This window comes from Macrosteles quadrilineatus, unplaced genomic scaffold, assembly GCF_028750875.1.
Source record: "Macrosteles quadrilineatus isolate MER2022 unplaced genomic scaffold, UCM_ALF_1.0 Scaffold_3__2_contigs__length_128488019, whole genome shotgun sequence".
Taxonomy (NCBI): Eukaryota; Metazoa; Arthropoda; class Insecta; order Hemiptera; family Cicadellidae; genus Macrosteles; species Macrosteles quadrilineatus.
This window is the reverse complement of record NW_026542596.1, coordinates 65,441,325-65,465,372: the sequence shown is the minus strand read 5'-3', so window position 1 is coordinate 65,465,372 and position 24,048 is coordinate 65,441,325. Positions and strand designations below refer to the sequence as shown.

General features: G+C 37.7%; 1 protein-coding gene across 1 annotated transcript in view; it reads left to right on the top strand.

Annotated features, from left to right (window-relative positions):
• Positions 1-23,064, top strand: part of LOC128989700 (brefeldin A-inhibited guanine nucleotide-exchange protein 3-like) — a 53,438-nt gene extending 30,374 nt beyond the window's left edge. The window contains exons 22-32 of the mRNA XM_054411701.1: positions 848-1,148; positions 4,306-4,485; positions 5,084-5,300; positions 5,532-5,685; positions 6,564-6,859; positions 9,986-10,156; positions 10,909-11,023; positions 16,947-17,175; positions 17,920-18,146; positions 18,440-19,541; positions 21,589-23,064. Of these exons, the coding sequence (XP_054267676.1) occupies positions 848-1,148; positions 4,306-4,485; positions 5,084-5,300; positions 5,532-5,685; positions 6,564-6,859; positions 9,986-10,156; positions 10,909-11,023; positions 16,947-17,175; positions 17,920-18,146; positions 18,440-19,541; positions 21,589-21,804 (3,208 nt within the window). The 3' untranslated portion in view covers positions 21,805-23,064. The remainder of the gene's footprint in view (positions 1-847; positions 1,149-4,305; positions 4,486-5,083; positions 5,301-5,531; positions 5,686-6,563; positions 6,860-9,985; positions 10,157-10,908; positions 11,024-16,946; positions 17,176-17,919; positions 18,147-18,439; positions 19,542-21,588) is intronic.
• The last annotated feature ends 984 nt before the right edge of the window (positions 23,065-24,048 follow it).

The window sequence follows — 24,048 nt, the reverse complement described above, 5'->3', positions numbered from 1 at the left end:
TACATTCGCCCGTTATCAACGCTTGCACGATCTGACGATCATTGATAATTCGTTTACCGAAGGTTAGCTAAATTAGGTTAATCATTAGGCTCTGACGACTCTGTAGGGATTTTTATTCTAGATTTTGTTTATCCAATCATCGCACTTTTATTTATTTCACTATAGTCTTTAGTTTATTATTTTAAAGCTTAATACGAGTATTTAGTCGCATTGGCCTAAGATTGAGTACTCGTCGGCCCTACAGAGTCATTCTAAAAGTTAGGCAAAATTTACCAAAACACTTTAACGAAGGCTGGGATGACATAGCTCCATCTGAGCGTCTGCAGGATTTCCTGAGCGCTTCTAGAGCCCTGAGCCTTCGATTAAATTTAAATAGATTGATCAGTCAAAGCTGTGACAACTTCGTATAGACCCCTGGAGTTTTCTCGGCTCCTTCTGAGCACTGCAAGGAAGAAATTTGAGTGTGGCCGGTTCTAGGGGTAGGCCTAGCCTGACTTTGGTGAATACCAGTTTATTCCCCCCCCTAGAATTTTGTGTCACATCGCTTTAATACATACATCTTACATTTTAGATTAACAGCTGTGGTGTTATTCCTTTGTCAGTTGTATTTCTATCTGTGATGATAGATTCAAAGTGTAAGTTAGGAGTTTTAATGGACGACCCTTTTCAATAAGCCAACATTGTTACGGCCCTTTAAAGTTGGATAATCAAGACTCTACTGTAAAATAAAATGAGAATTTTGTTTTTAAAACTTTTGGATGTAAAACACACAAATACTACCTTAGGAAAATCCTTTGTTATCCTCAATCTTGACATTAATCAATTAGAACAATTCACTCGTTTTCAGACTGTTTGAAGAAGCAGCACTAAAGCTGAATCTGCAGGCCCTGACGAGCTTCATGCAGGCGTTGTGTAAGGCATCCCAAGGCCAACTGTTCTCCCGCCACCCTCTAGCCCGTGTAGGGCCCCAGGGGCCCCGCAAGTGGTGGGCCCCAGTGCGGCTGCCTCGGCCGTGGGCCCCTCACGATGCAGACACCTCCCTGCTGCTCACACGAGTGGGGCAAGTCATGTTGAAGACTGTGCGTAGTGGCAGACCGTTGGTTCACATCATGAGAGTCTGGTCCATGGTAGGACCTCACCTGATGGAGGTTTGTACATTGTCTTGACTTGGTTTATGTTTTATTTTGGCATGATGTACAGTACCGCATTAATAAATGGGTCCGGCCCTGGGGGCGCAAGAGTAATTTTTTTATTGGGGGCGCAAGCAACAGAAAATATTTTAAATCGTGCGACAGTAGAATCCTTTTTACTCTTGTTCTGGACTCATCATTGCCACTGCTTGCACTATGTCGCTACTTGTTCCGCCTTATCTTTATTTGTAATTAATTTTTAATTTAATTTTTTTATTACATTACTCACCAATGTCATTTCTCTTTGTTCAATCGGATGAGAAACATGTCATCAGTTAGCTTGTGGTGAACAATGCTAATGACGATTTTATTAAAAAATCTAAGAATAAAAGTAAAGCATCTTGGGTAGTAGTGAAAAATGAAACAGGACTTAATAAACAAATATCTGATACTCCAGTTGAGGTTAAATTCAAACATGAAAGGGATATACAAAATTGTGCAGTATTGGTAGCAAATAAATTCAATAACTTTTTTATTAATGTTTCTCAGTATGCCAACAAATCAACAGATAAATTAAAAGCCACTCAGTTACTAATCGAAAATCATCCACGTTCCAAATTAACATTTAAATTTAGAAATGTTTCAATTGACGAGTTAAGAAAAGTTGTTACATCTCTCAGTAACACTAAGTCCTCAGGTTGGGATGAAATTCCTCTTTTTGTCATTAAAAGAGTTTTTAAATTTATAGAACATCCATTATGCCAAATAGTGAATCAGTCCCTTGAGGGGGGGGTTTTTCCTGATAAGCTAAAGTTGGCTGAGATTAAACCTCTGTTCAAAGAGGGCGATGTCAACGATCCCTCTAACTACCGCCCCATCGCCCTTCTGCCTTGTTTTTCAAAGATTTTTGAAAAAATTGTAAAGATTCAACTAACAGAATATTTAGAAAGCAATAATTTAATAAATCCTTCACAGTTTGGTTTCCGCCCAGAACTCGGTACTGAAAAATCCATAACAAAAATGATTAACTACATTGCGGAAGCCTTGGATGGATCGCAGAAGACTGTGGGTGTGCTATGTGACCTATCCAAGGCTTTTGACTGTGTGAATCATGAGATACTCATAGAAAAATTAAGTATGCATGGAATAAAAAATACTGAATTAAAATGGTTCATATCATATTTAAAGACCCGAAAACAAAGACTTATTTTACAAAAAATGCAGAGAAATTATAAATCAGAGTGGAACATTAACCCCAATGGAGTTCCTCAGGGCTCCATTCTCGGCCCTTGTTTATTTATTATTTATGTTAATGATCTATGCAATGCTACTAAGATGTCCACCTTTCAATACGCAGATGATACCGCTTTAATATGCACAGGACAAAACAATGAGTTCATTCAAGCCTCAATAACTAAGGAATTTCAACTCCTTGGGGATTGGTTTGCAGTAAATGGCCTGTCCATGAATGTGGCAAAAACTCAACTAATTCAGTTTTCTGCATCCAATATTAACCAAGAAATAATTGTAAATACAAACTTAACTACAATTCATTCACAACAGTCAATAAATTATTTGGGAATAGAAATTGATTCACAACTAAATTGGCAAAAACACATTAAAAACCTATCAAAAAGATTACGCTCAGCAACATTTGTTCTCACAATAATTCGGGATACTACTAATCTAGAAACACAAATATCACGCATATTTTTCATCGATTATGAATTATGGAATTACTGTATGGGGCTCATCAAGCCAGGCCAAAAAAATATTTATTCTCCAAAAAAGAGCTGTAAGATTAATGGCCAGAGTCTCCCGTAGAACACATTGTAAAGATTTATTTATTAATTTTAAAATTTTAACTTTTTTTAGCTCTTATATTTACAAATTGGCATTAATGGTTAAAAGTGATTTCGGCACATTCATGGACTGTCAACAATCTCATCCACATAACACAAGATTCAAAAATATTATAAAACCAGTTCAACATAGGCTTAAAATCTTTCATTTATCCCCTCAGTATATGGGACCAAAAATTTACAATAAATTACCCGCTGGGATTAAAAACATTGCCTCATTCTCTAAATTTAAACTATCTTTAAAAAATTTCCTTTTGGAGAGGGCATTTTACTCGTTAGAGGAATATCTGGAAAATGAGTATATTTGAAAGATATTGCTTCTCCCATAGGTTTGTAGCTTATTATATGCTTTATTTCTTTTGTAAGCTATTTTATTTTAAAATGTAGTATAGTATTAGTATTAGACTTTGTGACAAATCACCTGTCAAGAGAATTGATGTAATGTGATGATGTTTAATAAATAAAATAAATAAATAAATAAATGTTACTGTCATTTTTTTGCTTATAACTTAAATTTATGTTCAACGAGATCCTTTATTTTACAATCATACACTTTTTCTGAGAAATGAGCAAAAAACCAAAGGTGGCAGTGAGTTTATAAAGATGTGGTTTGAAAAATTCATTTTTCACTAACAACAGAGGTCTATAAGTAGTCCTCACTTCATACAATTTCACTCTGTGCTGCACGTTGTCAGAACCTACCAAGTATAGTGAAGACTAAATTAGTTTTATTCTCTTCTCTATAATAACCAGCAGTTTAGTATATATAGTCTTTGTTTCATTAAATAACCCAAGCTAGCTCCTTTAATCCAAGCTAAATGCTTTTTCCTCAAACATAACCTGTTTCATTAAAGAAGTAATGTAATATTTAATAGCATTTGGGTGTCAATTAGTTTTTAGTTTTGAGACTCAAAGCAGTATTCAAATTGTTCACAAACCATCCCTTTGAGAAATAAAAATCAATAATAAACCAATAAAGAAACAAAGCAAGACAAAAGAAAATAGTAAAAGATTATAGGTACAGGATATTCCACATCCATGGATCAAAGTCTTGTTTTACCCAGGTCAGATTTAATATTGTCAATAAAGTTTTCCTCCATCCAAAAACTAGTCAATGCCAATTTGTATATCACTGTTCAACTCATGCCTCCTACGATATCTTACAACATCTCTTTTTTCCTCTTGGATCTCTTGGAATCTCTGATGATTTTGCCTCAAAGTCTCTTGGTATAAATTTTATTTAGACTGTATTTTTAATGTTCCTATTATGTGTTCATTCCTTATCATATAACTTAGTTTTTCTTTTTCTCCAGGCCGCCTGTCACAAGGAGAGAGTGATATCCAAGATCGCAGTGTCTTCTATACATGACACAGTCACAGCTCTTCTGAATGAGCAGAATGAGCTTCCGTACTTCCACTTCAATGAAGCTCTCTTCAAACCATTTGAGAATCTCCTCTGCCTAGAGCTGTGTGATGCTGATGTTCAGGACCAGGTCAGTGTCGTCGTAATGAACTGTTTTCTAGTTTTCAGGAAAATGTAAATGAACCACTTGTATATGATGTATATTACATGTTTTGTTCATTAGAAACCGACACTAAGAAATGTAATACCATGGAGTTTCTGAAACCGAACGTTCAGTGGCTGGAACGTTTCAAATAGTCAGTCAAAAGGTTTCGTTAGACTGCTTGGTTGAATGTTTTAGATAAATGAATATAGAAATTAATTTTGTCTACAGGGCACTACAGCTTAAGTTTTAGGACCATTGTTGGGATGGCAGGCAAAAAATAAAAGAGTTAATACTCGCACAAGTAACTCAAAACTTTTACACCACACAATTTATTACTTACCTCATTTTTAATATTCCACAGTTACACCTTCCAGACCATCCTAAAATAATGCTTCTCTTCACTCTAATCTAAAATCTTTGAAGAATCCCTATACTTGGATGAAATATCAAGTTTTTTTATGACTTTTTTACTGTGAATCTGTTATCCCATGGACTGTTAGTTTTCTCACGTAAGCCTCCTGAATTCTACATTTAAAAAAACCCAACTTGGATTTTCCTAAAAACATAATGTTACTAATGGCAGATTGTAAGCTGCATCTGTGAGTTTGTGGAGGCCAACCAGAACGAGATCAGATCAGGCTGGAGGCCACTGTTTGGTGCGCTGCGTGTAGTCAGCAGCAGTCATCTCGGCTCTCTACTGGATGTGTTCAGAGTGTTCCTAGACACAAACAACACGCTGGTGTTCTCAAACGCTGCTGTAGACTGCATCCTGTGTCTGCTCAAACATGTCAAGGGCAATGGTGAGTATTACCTTCTAGACGTTCCATTCCCATATATCAAGTCTTTGCCCTTTAAAGTGGATGTGGTTGAATCGAGTCTCAAACAAATTTGGCTGATGTAAATTACTGATTTATGTAGGTCCTACTTGTAGTACCTCAGTTTCTAGAAGTCATGCACTGCTGTTGTACTTAGTAATGCAGGTTTCTCGTTTCTACTCATGCTTGCTAAACGACATCCGTATACATTTCCAGACAACATGTCAGATGAACTGTCAGAAGAAGGCTGTAAGGATGACAAGTCCCTAGAACTGTGTAAGGCTGCTCTCAAGTATCTGCACCAGTGTAGCGGCATTCTGGGCTCCATGTACAACATGCCTGCCTGCCCCATGTTCCACACATCTCACAGGTGGGTGGTGAATCTAGACACTAAAATGTTTAATCGTGAAATATCACAGTTGATTTTGATAGTTTGAAACTGTACCTGTTGTTGATCACTGGGCTTTTGAATTTGATGTAAGCTCCTGGCTAAAGTAACACCTGATCATAGTAAGTCATCAAACAGGGAAAGTGTTTCCCTAAGGGGTTTTGAGCAGAGTTTCTAGTCTCACAATCACCAAAAGTGTTAATAATGAAGTCTCCGCTGTGGCCAAAGATTTGGCTATTTTATTGGGAACACAGCTGAAGTCTTTCACCAGCGCTCCGCAATCTCAGAGGAAGCTCGTGATTTTATTTTGACCGAGGACAATGTTTATGAAATTGTCGTGGTTGCAGAAGTTGTTCAAAACAGATTGTGGTGCAAGATCTAGTTTTGTTTTAATCAATACTTTCCAAAAGAACGTGATTTTTACCAAACCCAATTTTTGCCGAGAACCAAAAAACAATATTTGTGGCCTGACCTGAAAAAAAATCTGCTACTTAGATCACTTATTAATAAAAAATAAAATCAAATTATATTATCATATCTTGTCTGATAAAGTTGGTCTATAAATTCCCCAATCAGATCATAGGAAATAAAGGGTTGAGTTCATCAAGTTTAAGCAATCTCACATGTTTCCAAATGGCCTAAGCTCCAGTCCCTGAAAAATCTGAATAGAGGGTCATCTGTATAGCGTGCCACCAGGGGCTAGATTAGAAATAAGACTCTGAATCAAGGCATCTCACCCCATTCGAAACTTGTCCTTCTCTCGTACTCAAGTTAAAATATGTAAAATTATGTCTGCTATCCTCAATTCAACACATTAGCTATTCACAATTCCCTCTTTAAAAAATGATCCCCACTCGCAGGACCCAGATGACCCTGTCGCCGCAGAGAGTGGACCCGATCATCCCCCAGATGGAGCTCATGAGGCTAGACCCCGAGGTGGAGGTCGGCCCTACGGGGGAGCTGAGCTACTCTGCCCTGAGTGTGGGGGGAGAGTGTCACGACGTCAGTGCCATGGACCGGCCCAGCGGAGTACTACGAGTGTGGGTGTTGCTGCTAGATGGACTGTGTGGAGCCACTGTGGCTGCTTGTCCTCAGTACCAGAGTCACATACTGGACACTCTGTTCACACTGCTGAGAGAACTGCTGGTACACCCTGGTAGGTACTGGTGATATGTTGTAGCTTTGACTGACAGTGAGTATCCAGGTGTATTGTGAGTGTGGGTGTTGCTGCTAGATGGACTGTGTGGAGCCACTGTGGCTGCTTGTCCTCAGTACCAGAGTCACATACTGGACACTCTGTTCACACTGCTGAGAGAACTGCTGGTACACCCTGGTAGGTACTGGTGATATGTTGTAGCTTTGACTGACAGTGAGTATCCAGGTGTGTTGTGAGTGTGGGTGTTGCTGCTAGAGGGACTGTGTGGAGCCACTGTGGCTGCTTGTCCTAAGTACCAGAGTCACATACTGGACACTCTGTTCACACTGCTGAGAGAACTGCTGGTACACCCTGGTAGGTACTGGTGATATGTTGTAGCTTTGACTGACAGTGAGTATCCAGGTGTGTTCTGAGTGTGGGTGTTGCTGCTAGATGGACTGTGTGGAGCCACTGTGGCTGCTTGTCCTGATGTCCTCAGTACCAGAGTCACATACTGGACACTCTGTTCACACTGCTGAGAGAACTGCTGGTACACCCTGGTAGGTACTGGTGATATGTTGTAGCTTTGACTGACAGTGAGTATCCAGGTGTGTTGTGAGTGTGGGTGTTGCTGCTAGATGGACTGTGTGGAGCCACTGTGGCTGCTTGTCCTCAGTACCAGAGTCACATACTGGACACTCTGTTCACACTGCTGAGAGAACTGCTGGTACACCCTGGTAGGTACTGGTGATATGTTGTAGCTTTGACTGACAGTGAGTATCCAGGTGTGTTGTGAGTGTGGGTGTTGCTGCTAGATGGACTGTGTGGAGCCACTGTGGCTGCTTGTCCTCAGTACCAGAGTCACATACTGGACACTCTGTTCACACTGCTGAGAGAACTGCTGGTACACCCTGGTAGGTACTGGTGATATGTTGTAGCTTTGACTGACAGTGAGTATCCAGGTGTGTTGTGAGTGTGGGTGTTGCTGCTAGAGGGACTGTGTGGAGCCACTGTGGCTGCTTGTCCTAAGTACCAGAGTCACATACTGGACACTCTGTTCACACTGCTGAGAGAACTGCTGGTACACCCTGGTAGGTACTGGTGATATGTTGTAGCTTTGACTGACAGTGAGTATCCAGGTGTGTTGTGAGTGTGGGTGTTGCTGCTAGAGGGACCGTGTGGAGCCACTGTGGCTGCTTGTCCTAAGTACCAGAGTCACATACTGGACACTCTGTTCACACTGCTGAGAGAACTGCTGGTACACCCTGGTAGGTACTGGTGATATGTTGTAGCTTTGACTGACAGTGAGTATCCAGGTGTGTTGTGAGTGTGGGTGTTGCTGCTAGAGGGACTGTGTGGAGCCACTGTGGCTGCTTGTCCTAAGTACCAGAGTCACATACTGGACACTCTGTTCACACTGCTGAGAGAACTGCTGGTACATCCTGGTAGGTACTGGTGATATGTTGTAGCTTTGACTGACAGTGAGTATCCAGGTGTGTTGTGAGTGTGGGTGTTGCTGCTAGATGGACTGTGGGGAGCCACTGTGGCTGCTTGTCCTAAGTACCAGAGTCACATACTGGACACTCTGTTCACACTGCTGAGAGAACTGCTGGTACACCCTGGTAGGTACTGGTGATATGTTGTAGCTTTGACTGACAGTGAGTATCCTGGTGTGTTGTGAGTGTGGGTGTTGCTGCTAGATGGACTGTGGGGAGCCACTGTGGCTGCTTGTCCTCAGTACCAGAGTCACATACTGGACACTCTGTTCACACTGCTGAGAGAACTGCTGGTACACCCTTGGTAGGTACTGGTGATATGTTGTAGCTTTGACTGACAGAGAGTATCCAGGTGTGTTGTGAGTGTGGGTGTTGCTGCTAGATGGACTGTGTGGAGCCACTGTGGCTGCTTGTCCTGATGTCCTCAGTACCAGAGTCACATACTGGACACTCTGTTCACACTGCTGAGAGAACTGCTGGTACACCCTGGTAGGTACTGGTGATATGTTGTAGCTTTGACTGACAGTGAGTATCCAGGTGTGTTGTGAGTGTGGGTGTTGCTGCTAGAGGGACTGTGTGGAGCCACTGTGGCTGCTTGTCCTAAGTACCAGAGTCACATACTGGACACTCTGTTCACACTGCTGAGAGAACTGCTGGTACACCCTGGTAGGTACTGGTGATATGTTGTAGCTTTGACTGACAGTGAGTATCCAGGTGTATTGTGAGTGTGGGTGTTGCTGCTAGATGGACTGTGTGGAGCCACTGTGGCTGCTTGTCCTCAGTACCAGAGTCACATACTGGACACTCTGTTCACACTGCTGAGAGAACTGCTGGTACACCCTGGTAGGTACTGGTGATATGTTGTAGCTTTGACTGACAGTGAGTATCCAGGTGTATTGTGAGTGTGGGTGTTGCTGCTAGATGGACTGTGTGGAGCCACTGTGGCTGCTTGTCCTCAGTACCAGAGTCACATACTGGACACTCTGTTCACACTGCTGAGAGAACTGCTGGTACACCCTGGTAGGTACTGGTGATATGTTGTCCTTTTTACTGCCATAAGTAGTAAGAAGCCATAAGAAGGGGGGAAATGTCAAGAACACTGCGAGAAATTCCACCTAAGGCCTTCCAGGTCAAACAAAGTCACACCCACAAATTCATGTGCCCTAAAACTACCCTAAAATGAACTATGAATTTCTTAACCACCTAAGCAAGTATTGTAACAAAAGTAGCTAAGAGAGATACTTTCCCTGAAAGATGAGGTTGCATTTTAGTTTTTATGACTAGGTGGCTGAATTGTTATAGTGCTTGTCTCAAAAACTGGAGGTTGCAAGTTTTATCCCAAGCAAGATAGACTTTAGACCCAAATGCCATTTATCAGCTATCAATTAATAAAGGTACCAAAAGGTGTACAGTTTAGGTGGACAAAAACACATTAAAAATATTCTTATGGCATAAAAAACATAAAAAGCTTCTTTTTGTGATAAGTGTATAATAATTACACAATCAAAAATACTACTCCCTTTTTCACTCGGGGAAGTTTTCCCAAGCAAACAGCACTTACTTCTATTTATTCTATTACCATATACTCCAACGTAAATTGTGCAATCAATGAATTTATCCACTAACTATTAACTATTGTGTTTCTCTCTAGGTTTTGAGTTTGGACTGTATTGCATCAACCATCTGCTGTTGCCGATGGTACAGAACTGGCTACGCAAGACCAGTAGACAGTTCCGGGGGTGGGATATCTACAGTGGCAACTTCAAGCAATGCTGCGGCCTAACTACTGACTTGGTGGTCAAATACCTCATCCACCTACATGGTGAGTGAATCAGTACTTACTGGGTATTCAAGTGCTCATTTTTGGTTGAATCTTTTTTTTTTTTTTTTTGTAAAGTAATAAAAGTTTAGTCAAACCCTTCAGATTGGTTAATAGGAGAACACAAGGTTGTTAGAGTTTGGAATGGGAAGATCAGAAGAGTTGGCTTGAGAGAGAGAGAGTAGAAAAAGCAAGTCTAAAAAGTGAACTCTGAGGAATGTGAAAGTGATAGTGGAAAGGTTGACCAGAGGAAGATCTAAAGGAAAGTGGATAAATGAGGTGAATAATATGAGGAGAATAGACGAGTGGGATGGCAGATAGTGTATGAAAGGTTTTGTAGTTTAATGATTTTGTCAATTTTTGTAAAGTAAAACCAAAATGAAAACAATGTGCGACTTTTCTTACAAAGATTCTCTAACAGAATTATTTCAGAAAGGCCGAACAAAACAGATTTCAGGAACGGATCAGCTAAAACTTCCATGTGCGCAACCAGAACTGGTCGGGTTTAAGCGAAAGGGTTGGAGGAGATACTTTTTTAAAACATCCGTGCCTTCACCTTGCTACCCTGCATGACTTACTCACCCTAGCACTGCCAATTTTACTGGTACCCCTATGTTTTCACTGTTTTCAGTGTGGCTAGCAGCAAACCATTTGCGGGCACAGAAGTTTTGGCCGATCTAAAATCATAAACATTTTCCCTATATATGAATCAAATAAGTAGAGCATTGAGACAATTTTTCTTTTCTTCTTTGCAGAAGCAGACAAGAGCGAGTATGGCAATTTGATGCTGAAGCAACTTGTCTTGTTGATGGTGGAGTGTGTAGTACAACCTGTGGAAAGTATAGCAAGACTCGGCTGTGCCTGTCTAAGGTAAACACTACTTTATGGTTCATAAATAATTTCACTTTTTGTAAAATATTTTCATACAGATTGACGCTTTTGAATTTGTCTGATAGATCTTTCTGTTGAATGGAAGATGTGTGAAGAACAGGTAAAGTTAATTTAGATTGAACTCGTGTTATTATTGTTTAATGGATTATTGCAGACATTTTCTATCAATTTTTTGTCCTAGGACGCTAGGCACAAGCCTGGAATTGTTTTTCACATTACTTCAGGCTAGACCTAGGGGTTACGGCATTATCACTTAGATAAAATCCATTGGTGATTTGGCAGGATTTGAACCCGGGACCTCAGGAAATGGAGTCCCGCGCTCTAACCACTAGACCAGCTCGCTCCCCCTATCAATGATTGGTAATACGTAAAAAAAGTTGCAGAACATTCCAGAATCTGATTGCCCCTATAGATGGGAAGGGTTGGACATAGTGAGTTAGTTGACAAACCGGGAAATGCTGGAAAACACAGGATGTGTAAACAACTAATGCTTAGAGCAGGCAAATGAAAAAAGAAGATAAGAAAAAAGTAGAAAAGCCTCATCAAACCACCTTTGTCTCTAGTGTTCTAAGTATTGTGTCTCCTCCATCTAGGACTTATTTAATTATGTTATCCATCCGCTAATCTGAGAGCCCAGGTTATTTTAACCATAAGCTATCTTAGCTCCTTTATCCAATTGTTTATGGTTTTTACTTCCTCTACATTAATGTGTTTATCAAGTTTTTTTCTAGTGCTCTGAAAGGAGAACAGGAACTTTATGTATTTAATGACCATCAAGAATTGAATTCATTCTTGCACCTGAATCATCCATCTACTGTTTTGCATATCATTGCTGCATGTGTCCACCAAAAACTGATAAGATTGGGTTGATTTAGTTAATGAATATCCCTATGTCTTGTAGGGTTAAAGACAAGCAATTGTTAGTTTTTATTCTCAAACCGCTATTGAACAGTTGAGAGCTTTTCCTGTTCAGCCATTTTAAATATTATAACCTTTGTCTATAATTCAATCTCTGTTGTCTCTTGTTGTAATAAAACTTTGAATCCTTGTATTAAAACGATATTACGCATCCAAAATAAATGGAAATCTTAAAATGTTTGAAATTGATCCCACAACAAGCTACGATGGTTTTTCCACATATTCAGTCATAAGTATCAAGCTCCATTTCAGGAGCAGGTATGAAATAAAAACATGGGTGATAAAATATGCATGAAATGCTGGTAGAAGTTGATACACTGGTCGGGCAAGAAGGCGAGCAGACTGCACGAGTGGTGTCCCTTACTGTCATTTGATCTCAACAAAACAATGTGTATTCTACCTTTGATAGGCGGACATTTGAGACAAATTTATATATCTTGTGTAACACGGCCATATCTCTTACACTATGACATACTTCAACTTCCTTGCGTTTAAGGTCATCTTCTTAGGCTGTTGAGAGATAGTTTTGGGTGTAGTCTTTGAGATACTTCATGTTGTATTTTCATAAGTTTTAAAATAAACCAGCATAGTAATATGTGCTTTATCCAAATTATACGTTGTGAAAACTTTTTCAAGCAAAAAAAAAAAAAACTTGTAGGAAATTTATATTTTCATTTTGTAGGCTATATGAATGTTTTCATTTTACTTACAATCCATAAATTTGAAGACCTAAAACCAGAATTTACGCATATTTAGATATTTTTATCAGAATTATTTTTAACTTTAGGTTTGGATTTAGTTTCTATCTCTTTCTGAAAAAATCTCTTATTTGGCTATCTGCTATGTTTTTCTTTAAACTGTTTAACCGCAAACACTATGTTTGTAGCTAAACCCTAGTTTAGTCATTTTTTGAAGAACTGGTCCATAAGAATATATGTAAATAATCCTAAGGGTTAAACAATACCCCTGTTATGGAAAATTAAACACATTTGCAGTTGATTTGCTTTTAAGAGTATCATGCACTACTCAGGTACTAATCTTTATACCAGTCATTTTTCAATATTGTGAGCTGTATGCAATTTTACGTACAAATAATAGCACCTCAATTGCACAAAACACATTTTGAAATCCGTTTTTTATATCCCACCGCCGATGAACGACTCCACCTAAGAGAAAAACTTAGTATGACACTTTTTAAGAAATATTGTTTCCCAATTTATTCCTACTTGGATGTAAAATCTATTGGCCAGGCATGCCAAGTCAACCAAAATTAAGTCATCCATTTGTTTAGACTGTTTAGAGACATACTTAAATTCTATCAGTAATATAGTATAATGGTTTCTATAACATCATTTTACACTATTTTAATTTTACATTATTTTTGTTATTTTTTTGTCTTGAAAAAAAAAAACACATTTTGATTAAAACAAGATACTCTACTCTGGTGTACAACCAAGTTGTAAGTTTGAATTTTTGTTTCTATTGGACTCGTAAATGTGTGAATGATGAGCACACTATTTATAGCTTTTTTCTAACTACTGTACTCAAAATAAATAAAAAATCACCATTTAATTATGCAACTTTTCCACAAATACTTTGCATTTATATTCTATTGTTTGTACTCGCAAAGCCCTTCATGAGTGGAATGCATATAATTAATATCTATATAGCTTGCATCTCGGCCTGGGTCAGACTGACATATCCAACTTGCAATCTGGGAGTTAATATTTCAACAGCTGGTCATCAACTGGCCACTCTAAGACCGTTGTGGCTACTTAATATAATTAACGCTGGCTGATACTATTGTTAGTTTATGTATTCCCCTGGTCCTATTAGGTACCTCTCACTAATACATTACTTATAGTTTAAGAGATGTGCTTTACATTTAGTTGTACATAAAATGGCATTTAAATTTGTTTTGTAACCATGCCTTTTTCCAATAAAATATAACTTGAATATACATTATGTAATCCACTTAAATGTAGATCAACTTGAATTTAAAATATCAAATAACAAACGTAATAAAATCAAAGGGGGTTAATTTATTGGTTAAGTTAATTTCCATAAGTATCCTGAGAGTTTTGTACAAACTAAATAAGGCTCAAACATATGAGAAGTGTGAAGTGTGGCAAGATGGCATACAATCTTGTTTTGTGTGTGAGTAAATGTGCGTGAGACCAAAAACAAACAAAACATTTTTCATTTTTGTAATTATTGTCTTAAGGTATACATTTTTTTTATTTTGCAAGTACACTAAGTTCCATGTTTATGGCCAGTGGATTACTATTTATTTATTTTTATTTTTTTTTTGTTTTTTTAAGAGGTAGGCGGCCTCTTTTAACCATGCATTTGCCCGTCCACATAGACTACAGATCTGTGTGTGGAACGTATTTAAGGACTAATAACCATGTACAATATGACCTCGTCATGTAATCCAAATTCGGACTAAATTACAAGATAAATTGTAGTATAATTATTAGTCAGTAATTATTAAATTAGGTTTGTTTCAGTTTAGGTACCAATAGTATGCATTATGTTCCGACTGTCAGTTCTAAGTATAAGATAACTGGTATCGTAACAGTGATATTTCAAACCTTTGGAAACCCTAAGAAAACATTTGAAAAGCTAGAAACTTAAACAAAAGATCATGTAAAAAAAATCATAGACCATTGTAGTAGAATCAGTCATTTTAAAAGTTGACCATAAAAATTAAAATACTAATGTCTGATTCAAATCAACCACGTAATTATCTTTTGATTTTTTTAATATCTGCCCACTGCCCGTCTCTTTTCCAAAAGCCAGGTTTTCATAACAGCTGATTCAGGGGCAGTAGTTGTTGAAAGAGGACACCCCAGAACGACCAATGAGAAGTGACAGCTGTCACATTTCATTAGCCCAAGACTGGGTCTGACCGGGTATCGCTTTCCCGTTGGACCAGAAGCAACTACTTGGTCCCCTCCGTCACTGGGGCCTTCCATTAACAACCATGTACGGCCTTCGGTCCATATCAGGCTGCTTAGCTTCAATGAGTTCCACGGTGTTGATAATTAAAATGGAGTTGTTTGGTTGTAGCGTTTGTTTTACGTCTTAAATTGTTAAGTTTGAACACACTCTGAGAGATTGAATCGCTGAAAGCATACAATATCTGGTATTGCCTACAGAGAAAAAAGTACTTAAACCATAACAGACAACATATAATATAATAACAGATTCCTTGTCCAAAATGTCGCTAAAGTTTTTTTACAGATTGTGATAGGAAATTAGATAACCACAATAATCCCTCAATTAACTTCAATTAATTAACTAGAAACAAATCAGTCAAAACATTGCAAATAATTTTCTTAATGTATTCCACAAGACAAAGACAAACCGGCTGTAAACTGTTCAGCCCAACAACTTGTAGAGCTGAAAATTAGACTCATTGCTAAACGAGATAAATTAGTTAGCGTATCAGGTATTGTAAGAAAAATGTTAACCGTACCGATGTATAATGAACAAAATTGATCATTCTAAATCCAACCGTATAAAGCTGATTTTACTATTGGCATTTCTATAAAACAATAACATCCACTAAGCAAATAACATAACCTAAAAAAGCTAACACAACCTATTTATACGCAACTAAAAAGTTAATCTGTGTATCATGATAAGTTAATTATGGTGGTAGAAAAAATTAGTTAATTATGAGCATAAACAGTCATTGCCGCTCTCAAAATGTATGGCCACACTCAGCTCAACCTTCAAGTAGCCTACAGTTCTCAAGTGCCAGTGATGTTATACTCCCCAAGACATTCTACCAATAGTCTGTGGGTTTTAATCGATTGTATATAATTTGACACCTTTTGGAAATTTATTTATTACATCGGAGACAACCTTATGCTGAGATCATTTATGTAGCCTACATGCACTTAAAACCAAATTTAAGAAAAATGTTTTTCTTTGATGACACTTCAGACCTGTAAGTAGTGTAAATAAATCATAGTTTCTTGCTGCAAATTTTAAATTCATTATCCTTTAGTGGTAGTCAGGTAGTGTGCATAAATCCCAATCATTTTAATGATATTGCTATTTATTCATATGAACTCAAATTCAAAACATGTTCTAACAAAATAACTTCTTTCTTCAAAAAAAAAATACTTTAAATAACAGTTGGCTATATTCTACTCCAAAACAAAATAAATGGGCGGATCTTACTTTACAAAACTACAATTCAATCAGTGGATAGGCAGACCCATCGATGGGCAGACCTGGGCTGTTCTTACTGCTACTCATACTAATTAACACCTCGCCATGGCAGTAAATAATGCAATTATTACACCATGAATCTCGTCTGAAACATTACCCAATATACAAATAAAATGTATTCTATACAAGGTCTAACCTGAAAATATCACATGGCTATTAAATATTGACTCTTTAAACATTATTAAACATAAGTAAAACATTATTCGTTTGTAATACATTAAGACATCAAGTAATTACACGTGATTCAAGATTTAATACAGCCACTTATTTTAATATTTCTCAAAAAGATAAAACAAGCAAAATTTAGAGTAAAATCACATGAGGACTCAACTGGTTATTACATTATAACCCATTCATTGATAACTAAAACTAAAATCTTTCTTTGACAGAACATAGTGGACCTGTAAAACATAATCACAAAACATAATTTTCAGTCATACTTAAATTTAAAATTAATTAAAATAATTTCGTACCTTGTCGACGAGTCCTCAACAAACTTAGCCCAGTGTTGACCTTCCACTGACCTATCTAACGGCTAATTGGCTAATTTTTAAATTATCAGTGGTACCACAATATAAGGCAAAATACTCTGCTATTCCCCTTCAGTCAACACTGCACTTCTTGAAAATTAAGAAGTTAAACTGGGCAAAGCCCGCGGGTTACAGCTAGTTAATACATATTTTTACTAATCATGATTGGAAATGCCCACAGTTAACTATGTACCACATGTATGTTACAGACACATTGTCCTGAGTGCAGCTCCGATACTCAGCTCTTGTCAGTGGGAGGTGATGTGTCTAGGGCTACACAGAGCTTGTTCTCTCTCCCTGTTCTCTCTACATCAGCTGATGGCTGCCTTCCGCCCGGGGTCTCACAGCTTCTACGGGGACGGAGCTCATGTCAAGGTGGCCGCTCGCAGGGACTCGACCCCTCAGGAGTCTGAGAGGCTGAAACAGCTAGCACAACAGGTAAATCATGTGTAGTTGGGTCTCTAGCTGTGCAAAGCACTTGCTGTGATGGATTTTCAAGGTAAACTTCTATTATGACCTGAATATGTTTCAACTCATAATACGACCTCAAGCTTTGACTACTATTTGATTATTCACAGGATGGAATTCTTCTTTAGTTAATCTCAATCACCTTGATTTTTGGTAAGATTGTTTCGTGTGTTGCCTTCTCTATAGTATTTGAGTTGGGTTTTTTAAATGCAAACGATTAAATAAGTAAATATATTTTAGACGAGGGGGCCTTTTTTAGCTACCATTATTTGTCCCTCTGCTAGGTTTTAAAATAACACTTAAATTATTCAAATTGGTTAAATAGGATGGGTAATAATAGATTTACAGAGGTTACGGAGAAACCCCTTTCCGTTTCAGGTATATATTTTGTAAATATGATATGGTTCCCTGTCAATTTCCTTCTTTGTTCTTTGTAATAGTGCTGAAATCAGTGACATGTCCCTCATGTCCACTAAAATTTCCATGTAAGATTTAGCTTCTTGTAATAACTGTCTTTAGCCTATCCTTTTGATCATGTGGAAACGGAAAAATTTCTTACAGAGAATATCTTTATGGATACCACATTCTTTTATGCAATGTGTACAGTTTAGTGGATAGACTCTTCTATAAGATCTGTGCTTATATAAAGCAAGAAGTAAAGAAGCAAGAAGTATCCATGCGTTTTTTTTTTCACTATATCCATGATCTTGGTAGGTGTTCTTGCTGGAAGGCCAGAGAGGAGACTGGGCTGACGAAGGCTCTGATGATCGCAGCTACTACCTCCTGCTCTACCCTCAGGACCTGGCTCCCTCAGCCAACCCGGAGCATTACGTGGTCCGGGTCCCCTTCAGGAACCTCCTCGTGGGACTCCTCTCTCACCAGATGCTGCTGCAGACTGTAGGATGCCTGCTGATACAGGGAACACCTCACGTCATTCCTAGGTGAGAAGATAAAACTATTTGTTTGGATAAAATGATCATTATGTAATGAAATACAGTAGTTGGTAATCTACCTATGCCTACTGTTGTGACCAGCTGTAAACGTAATTCTAGCTTTTAAGATAGTATATCAGATTTTGATTCTTTGGCTTAGTTAGGGTCTTTGACTTGAAAATTGAGAGCAACAAATCTCTATCCAAACATTGAATTACCGGTACCGTGAATAATTCTTGAATAGAAAATATATTGATAGAAAGTGTCAGTTGTAGATTTAACATAAGAAATTGTTGTTGCAGCCTAGCCAATGTTCTGCTGCAATCCCCATCCGGCACTCCACATGACAAGAGTAACAACGTGGACCACACTTTACCAGGCATGATGCCTTACATGAGTCAACACCACATTCAAACCCTCCTGGCATGTCTGGATCTTTCATACGACGCTGCCATCCAGTTTGACTCAAGACCCGGCTTGAAGTTCTTGATCCAGAAAGTAGCTGGAATGGACAGAGCAGCAAACTTGTACCGTCAAGCCGGAGCTGCTTGGATATTGAAGGTCGTAACACTCTTTGACCTGAGCCTTCATGAAGTGAAGAAGTCTGGAGCTACGCTAGACTGTGTGAAGAAAATCATAGAGGAGGAAGATTCCAAACTGAAGCAAGAACTTGAAAAAGTCAAATCGAGCCCTTTGAGTGAAAGAGGGGACAAGATTATGGAAACGCCCCCGTCTGGGAATTCAGAGAGTGACTGTAACGACATGACAACATTCCTGCTCAGATTGAGGCAGAGCTTTGACAAACTGTGTGACACGTACATCGACGTTGTACTGGACAAAGATGGCACACACTCTGCGGTCGATCGAATTTCTGATCAACCCATATTTTTCCTGATTGCGCAAACTGACGATTTTCCCGATATAAAATGGAAGGATTTATCCGACGAGTTGGTAAGTAATTTTGAAGAGGCTAAATTAGACGATCAGGATTCAGGTGATGATGACTCGGATAGTGATAAAGAAGATGAAGAAGAAAAAGCTGTACCCGAGAAGGGGAAAGATTCGATTACTGATCAAGACTCAAAAGTTCATGACAATGTGAAGAAACCTTTTAAATTTGCTGATCTGGCTCAGCAGTACAATGACTCAGCGAGTGAGGGTGAAACAGACACTCAGCCACAGAAGGAGGAAAGTGTCTACAACGTGGCTGGTGGAAGTGATGTTGAGGGCCTCATGGAAGAGTACAAACGTAGAAAACAACTCTGTGCACTGCCGTTGTCAGCTAACGCGGAAAAACGTAAAAACCCTTTCAACCAAAGGAAAACCTCAATTGATCCTCCTCTAGTCCCAACTGATCCTCTTCCACCCGAGATTGAGCAACAGAGGAAGAACAGCATATATAAGGTATGTACTGTTAAATCTATGAAAATTGCTTCTGTTTTAGCCTATAATAGAATTGCAAATGTTGTGAAACCCAGTTCAAACGACGAAAAAACTCAAGTAAGCTTTCTTTGAAAATAAGTTTAAATACTAAAGATCTAATAAGATTTTTTGCCGAATTGACAATAATGCTTTTTATATTTTTGTATAGTCAACGCTTAGATTTTAGTTGAACATACTTTGAAATATTAGGTCAACAATTGGCACTTTTGCATGAATTAGCAATTTTAGAATACTTATTGTTACAACATATCCCTGTACATTTTCTACCCTAAGTGCTAAACTTCCTAATTATAGTACCTTTCCAAAAGTTGTTATGCAATAATCATAAAAAAAAAAACACTTTTATTACTTATTTTATTTTTATCTATTGCATTTTCTTGATTTTCTTGCTCAGCATGGCAAACTTTTTGTTATTTCACTAATCAAGTGCTGAATCAAGCTTTTCTAAAGTAGGATGTTTAGTTCTTCATAAAGGCCACCTAGTGGGCAAACTTGTCTGATTTCTGTAGGCCAACCTGTTCCATTGCCGTCAGTCTGACAAACATTCTTGCCATAGGCACAAGTTAGACAACCGGCACTGTAGTTGTCCTAAAGTAAGGTTTTAATATATTAGAGGTTACCAAGGGAAATTTATAAAAACTGTATGATATAGAGTATTGTTTCTGCCAGTCACGGGCACTGAGCCAGTTATGATAGGGTCAGTCAGCTGTGAAGGTGTGAGCCTTGACTGAGACTGATGACTGATGATCAGTCTGATGAACAATGGTCCACACCCAACATCTCTATCAGTCTAATGTCCTCTCATCAGAGACAAATTGGGGATTATGATGGAACAGTTGGTTTCATTGGCCGTTTAATACATTTTTTTACACAGACTTACGCATAAATGCATAAAAACGAGTAGAGAACTTTTTTTTTGTATAATTTACGTTGTGCTCAAAGTCACAGCTTGACAATTTCAAATTATCAGTTTTTTCTTTTGTTTGGGGAAAAATATGATTAGGAAATTTACCACAATAAACAATATAGTTGAAGTAGGGCGCAAACTTTGAAGGTGAAATTGTTAGTTGTGTACCTACCCAATGATAAATTTTAGTTTTAATTTATAATTTTTCAATGTTTTGATCAGCATTGTAAAAACATGTAAAGATTTGTAGTGATTTTTTATAAGATGCTCATGATTCTATTATTAACTCAGTGCTATGGATGAACAATGTAGAAATTTCTCCTATTATAAAAAACAACACAGATACATGGCAATATTTTACAATATAGACAAAAAGAGAGGAAGTAAATAGATATTTTAATTGAACAAGGCCTAAAAAACATAAAAAACTATATTTTATATTTCAAAAGACAAAATATTTGATTTAAAAATCACAGGAAACTGCAGTTGCATCATCCTCGACACAAAACACATCCTTTATTTACCCAACTGTTCTTTAAAATGTACAATCAATACATCAGAAAGTCTTTAGTCGTAGTGATTCATGAATAAGTTTTTTAGGTAAAGGAAAACTAAAACAGAGAAGTAACTTATATTTAAAATAAATAATTACACAATAGTGATAGGGTTTGTTGGGTATCTGTAGAGGACCCTTTGGTACTGACTATTTGTTTCTTGTAATTTCATTAATTTTATTTTTGATGAATATAACATATAACAATCTCCATACCATTACCACATGTCTTCTGGTATTTTATTTTAAGGGTAAAACACAAATCTTAAAATCTACCCCAAAATAAGATCAACCATTTAGTCCCGTGCACCCTCAAACGTTTCCAAACACATCAAAACAGGCTTCCGCTCTTAATAGGTTGAAAAGTCAACTTGCACTAAGTTTTAAGTCAATAGTTCCCAAGCCTTTCTATTATTTTATTCCTACATTGCTTAACACTCAAAACGTATGGATACAGAGATAATTTCAAACTCAGTAGGTTCGAGTAGTTTTAACACCTCTGGCATTGCTTGCGCACTGACACACTGCATTGACCCCTGTCACTGCAGGACAGCGAGGCTCACATGGCCGTGTGGGCGGAGATGTTGGTGTCGGTGTTTGACCTGTTGTCACAACTGGACGACTCCAGGTTCCGCACACTGCTGCCGCTGCTGTTCCACGGCGTGCGCTCCCTGACTCAGCACGCCACACACCCCACGCTCAAACACGCCATCGCCTCGTTCTTCCACAGGGTAGCGCTGCTGTACGGGTTCAGTCCCGAGTAAAAGCTTTACGAGATGAAGGCTCTTGCAACGGTTCGTATTTGTTTGTGAGCGAGTTGGGATCGAAATGTAGTTTCAGGTGAGTTGGAGTTTTACAACGTTTTTAAAAGTAGCTATTCAACTTTTTGTGTCAAAGTTTAATTCTGTGAAAATGTGAGGATAAAGGATAATTGTGTTTTGAAACCAAACTGTTTAAAACAAGGGCTAAAATTTGAATAACCAATTTTATTGCTACTCTGAGTATTTGATTATCTTTTACTTTATAAGTAAGTCATCATTTGTTACCTATTTAGTAACAAAATAAGATTTAGGATGGTCTCCTATAAAAAAAAAGTAAAAAAGGCAGTGGCATTAAAAAAAAACACATTAATTAAACTGGATGCAAATTACTTGTTTAACTATCCAAACATGTAGTTTTAGAGACTATTGCGGCATTTTCCATTATAATTAGTAAAAAACCACAATCTTCACAATGTTTCGGGATCTGGAATATGATCTTGTCCTTTTAAAATGAGAAAGTACTTAGAAGACAACCAGCTTAGATTAGTCTAGATTTGTTTTATCTAAGGGGTTTTAATGTTCTTGTTTGACTACTATATACGTTCATATTTTTTCACACATATTGATGATTCCTCAGCTTTAGTTGGGTTATGCTTGATCTTAATATGTAGTAGGCCTGATGACAGGGTATAACTTCAAATCCCAAAACATTGTTAAAATGTTGCTATTCCCAATCGTGATGGAAAATGTCTGCGATAATGTCTTAAATAGCATGAGTTCACCACTCGCCAAATATAACCTTTAAACTTGTCCAAACTTTCAAATAATACCAAAAACCTTATCCTCAAATTCCAAGCAAGTTATCTTTGGAAGTTAAACCTTTGCAAGAGCCTTAACTTAACAGCACTAACGCAAGACTTGTTGTCTAGTCAATATCTCTCTCTTGCTTCTATTTTATACAGAAGACTACTAAATAATTCAAACCATCTTTACAACTGCAGTTTTAAGTGTTGTTGGTTTTCCAATCAGCTTTGGAACTTAACAATAATGGTTGAAAGAATAATTTAGCAGTCTTAAATATCTTGCAACTCTCAATTATTAGTTTTAAGTTATAAGTATTTTTCTTAGGTACGAATGATAAGTCTGGTATGGCCTATAAAGTATTGCAACATTCCAATTTTGTTTTTGTTTTCACTTCTACACACTGTACTAGCACATTCTAGTCAATTATTTGTTTCCTTTATATAATACACTTAACCCACCATATAGTGGGAATGTTGCTGAAAGTCAACAGTCCCGGAAGATCAAATAATTTATACCTGTGCCGCTAGGTCAAAAACTACAATGTTTGCAGTGTCTGTAGATCAAAAATCACAGTAAGTCAAATAGTACAGTCCGAGCTAAAAACGTGGTCTATGTTAAAGCAATTGACTTATTGGGAATTTGACCTAATGCAACAGCAGTTTTCATAAAACGAAATACGGTAAAATACAAGTTCAGTTTCGCTGAGTCAACAGTGCCGGAAGATCAAAAGCAATAAAAGTGAACGTCGATTCAGTGTAAAGTAGACCTGCTGCAACGCTTACTACACCAACAAAACTCGCTTTTAGTTACTTCGTGTTTTGTCATAATTAGAATAAAGCTAAAATTATCATATTTGGTACATAGCTTATCTATTAATGTTTCTTGCCAACTGTTTGGTCAACACTGTAAATAGGTATAGTTTATGTAATGAAAAGCCTTTCGTCAAAATTTGTGGCATAAAATACACGCAAGGACGATCTGAAAATTTCTGGTTATTATATACGTTTGTAAAAGGAGATCCATTTAATTGTAGAACTATTTTATGAGTTACTAGCTGTACCCGCGGGCTTTGCCCCGTTTTACTTCATAAGTGAGCTCGTTCGCATGGCTCAATCACGTCCTGGTTGAAGTTCATTCACTACGCTCACTCACCTTTAGGTTGGAGCTCATTCGCAGCGCTCACTTGCCTTCAGGTTAGCTCGTTGGCTACGCTAACTCGCCTCCAGGTTGAAGTTCGTTCGCTACGCTCACTCACCTTTTGGTTGCAAATTAGCTGTTGTCATAAATTTAAAAAAATAATAGTGCTGCACCCTGTTGGTAATCCTTGTAGTAACTTTAATGCTATTGAACATCATAGAACAGAACCAACTTGTTTAATTGAAACAGCTGTTAAAATTCATTAATTCCATTTAAATATGAGTACTCATAAGGTTAACATGGGAA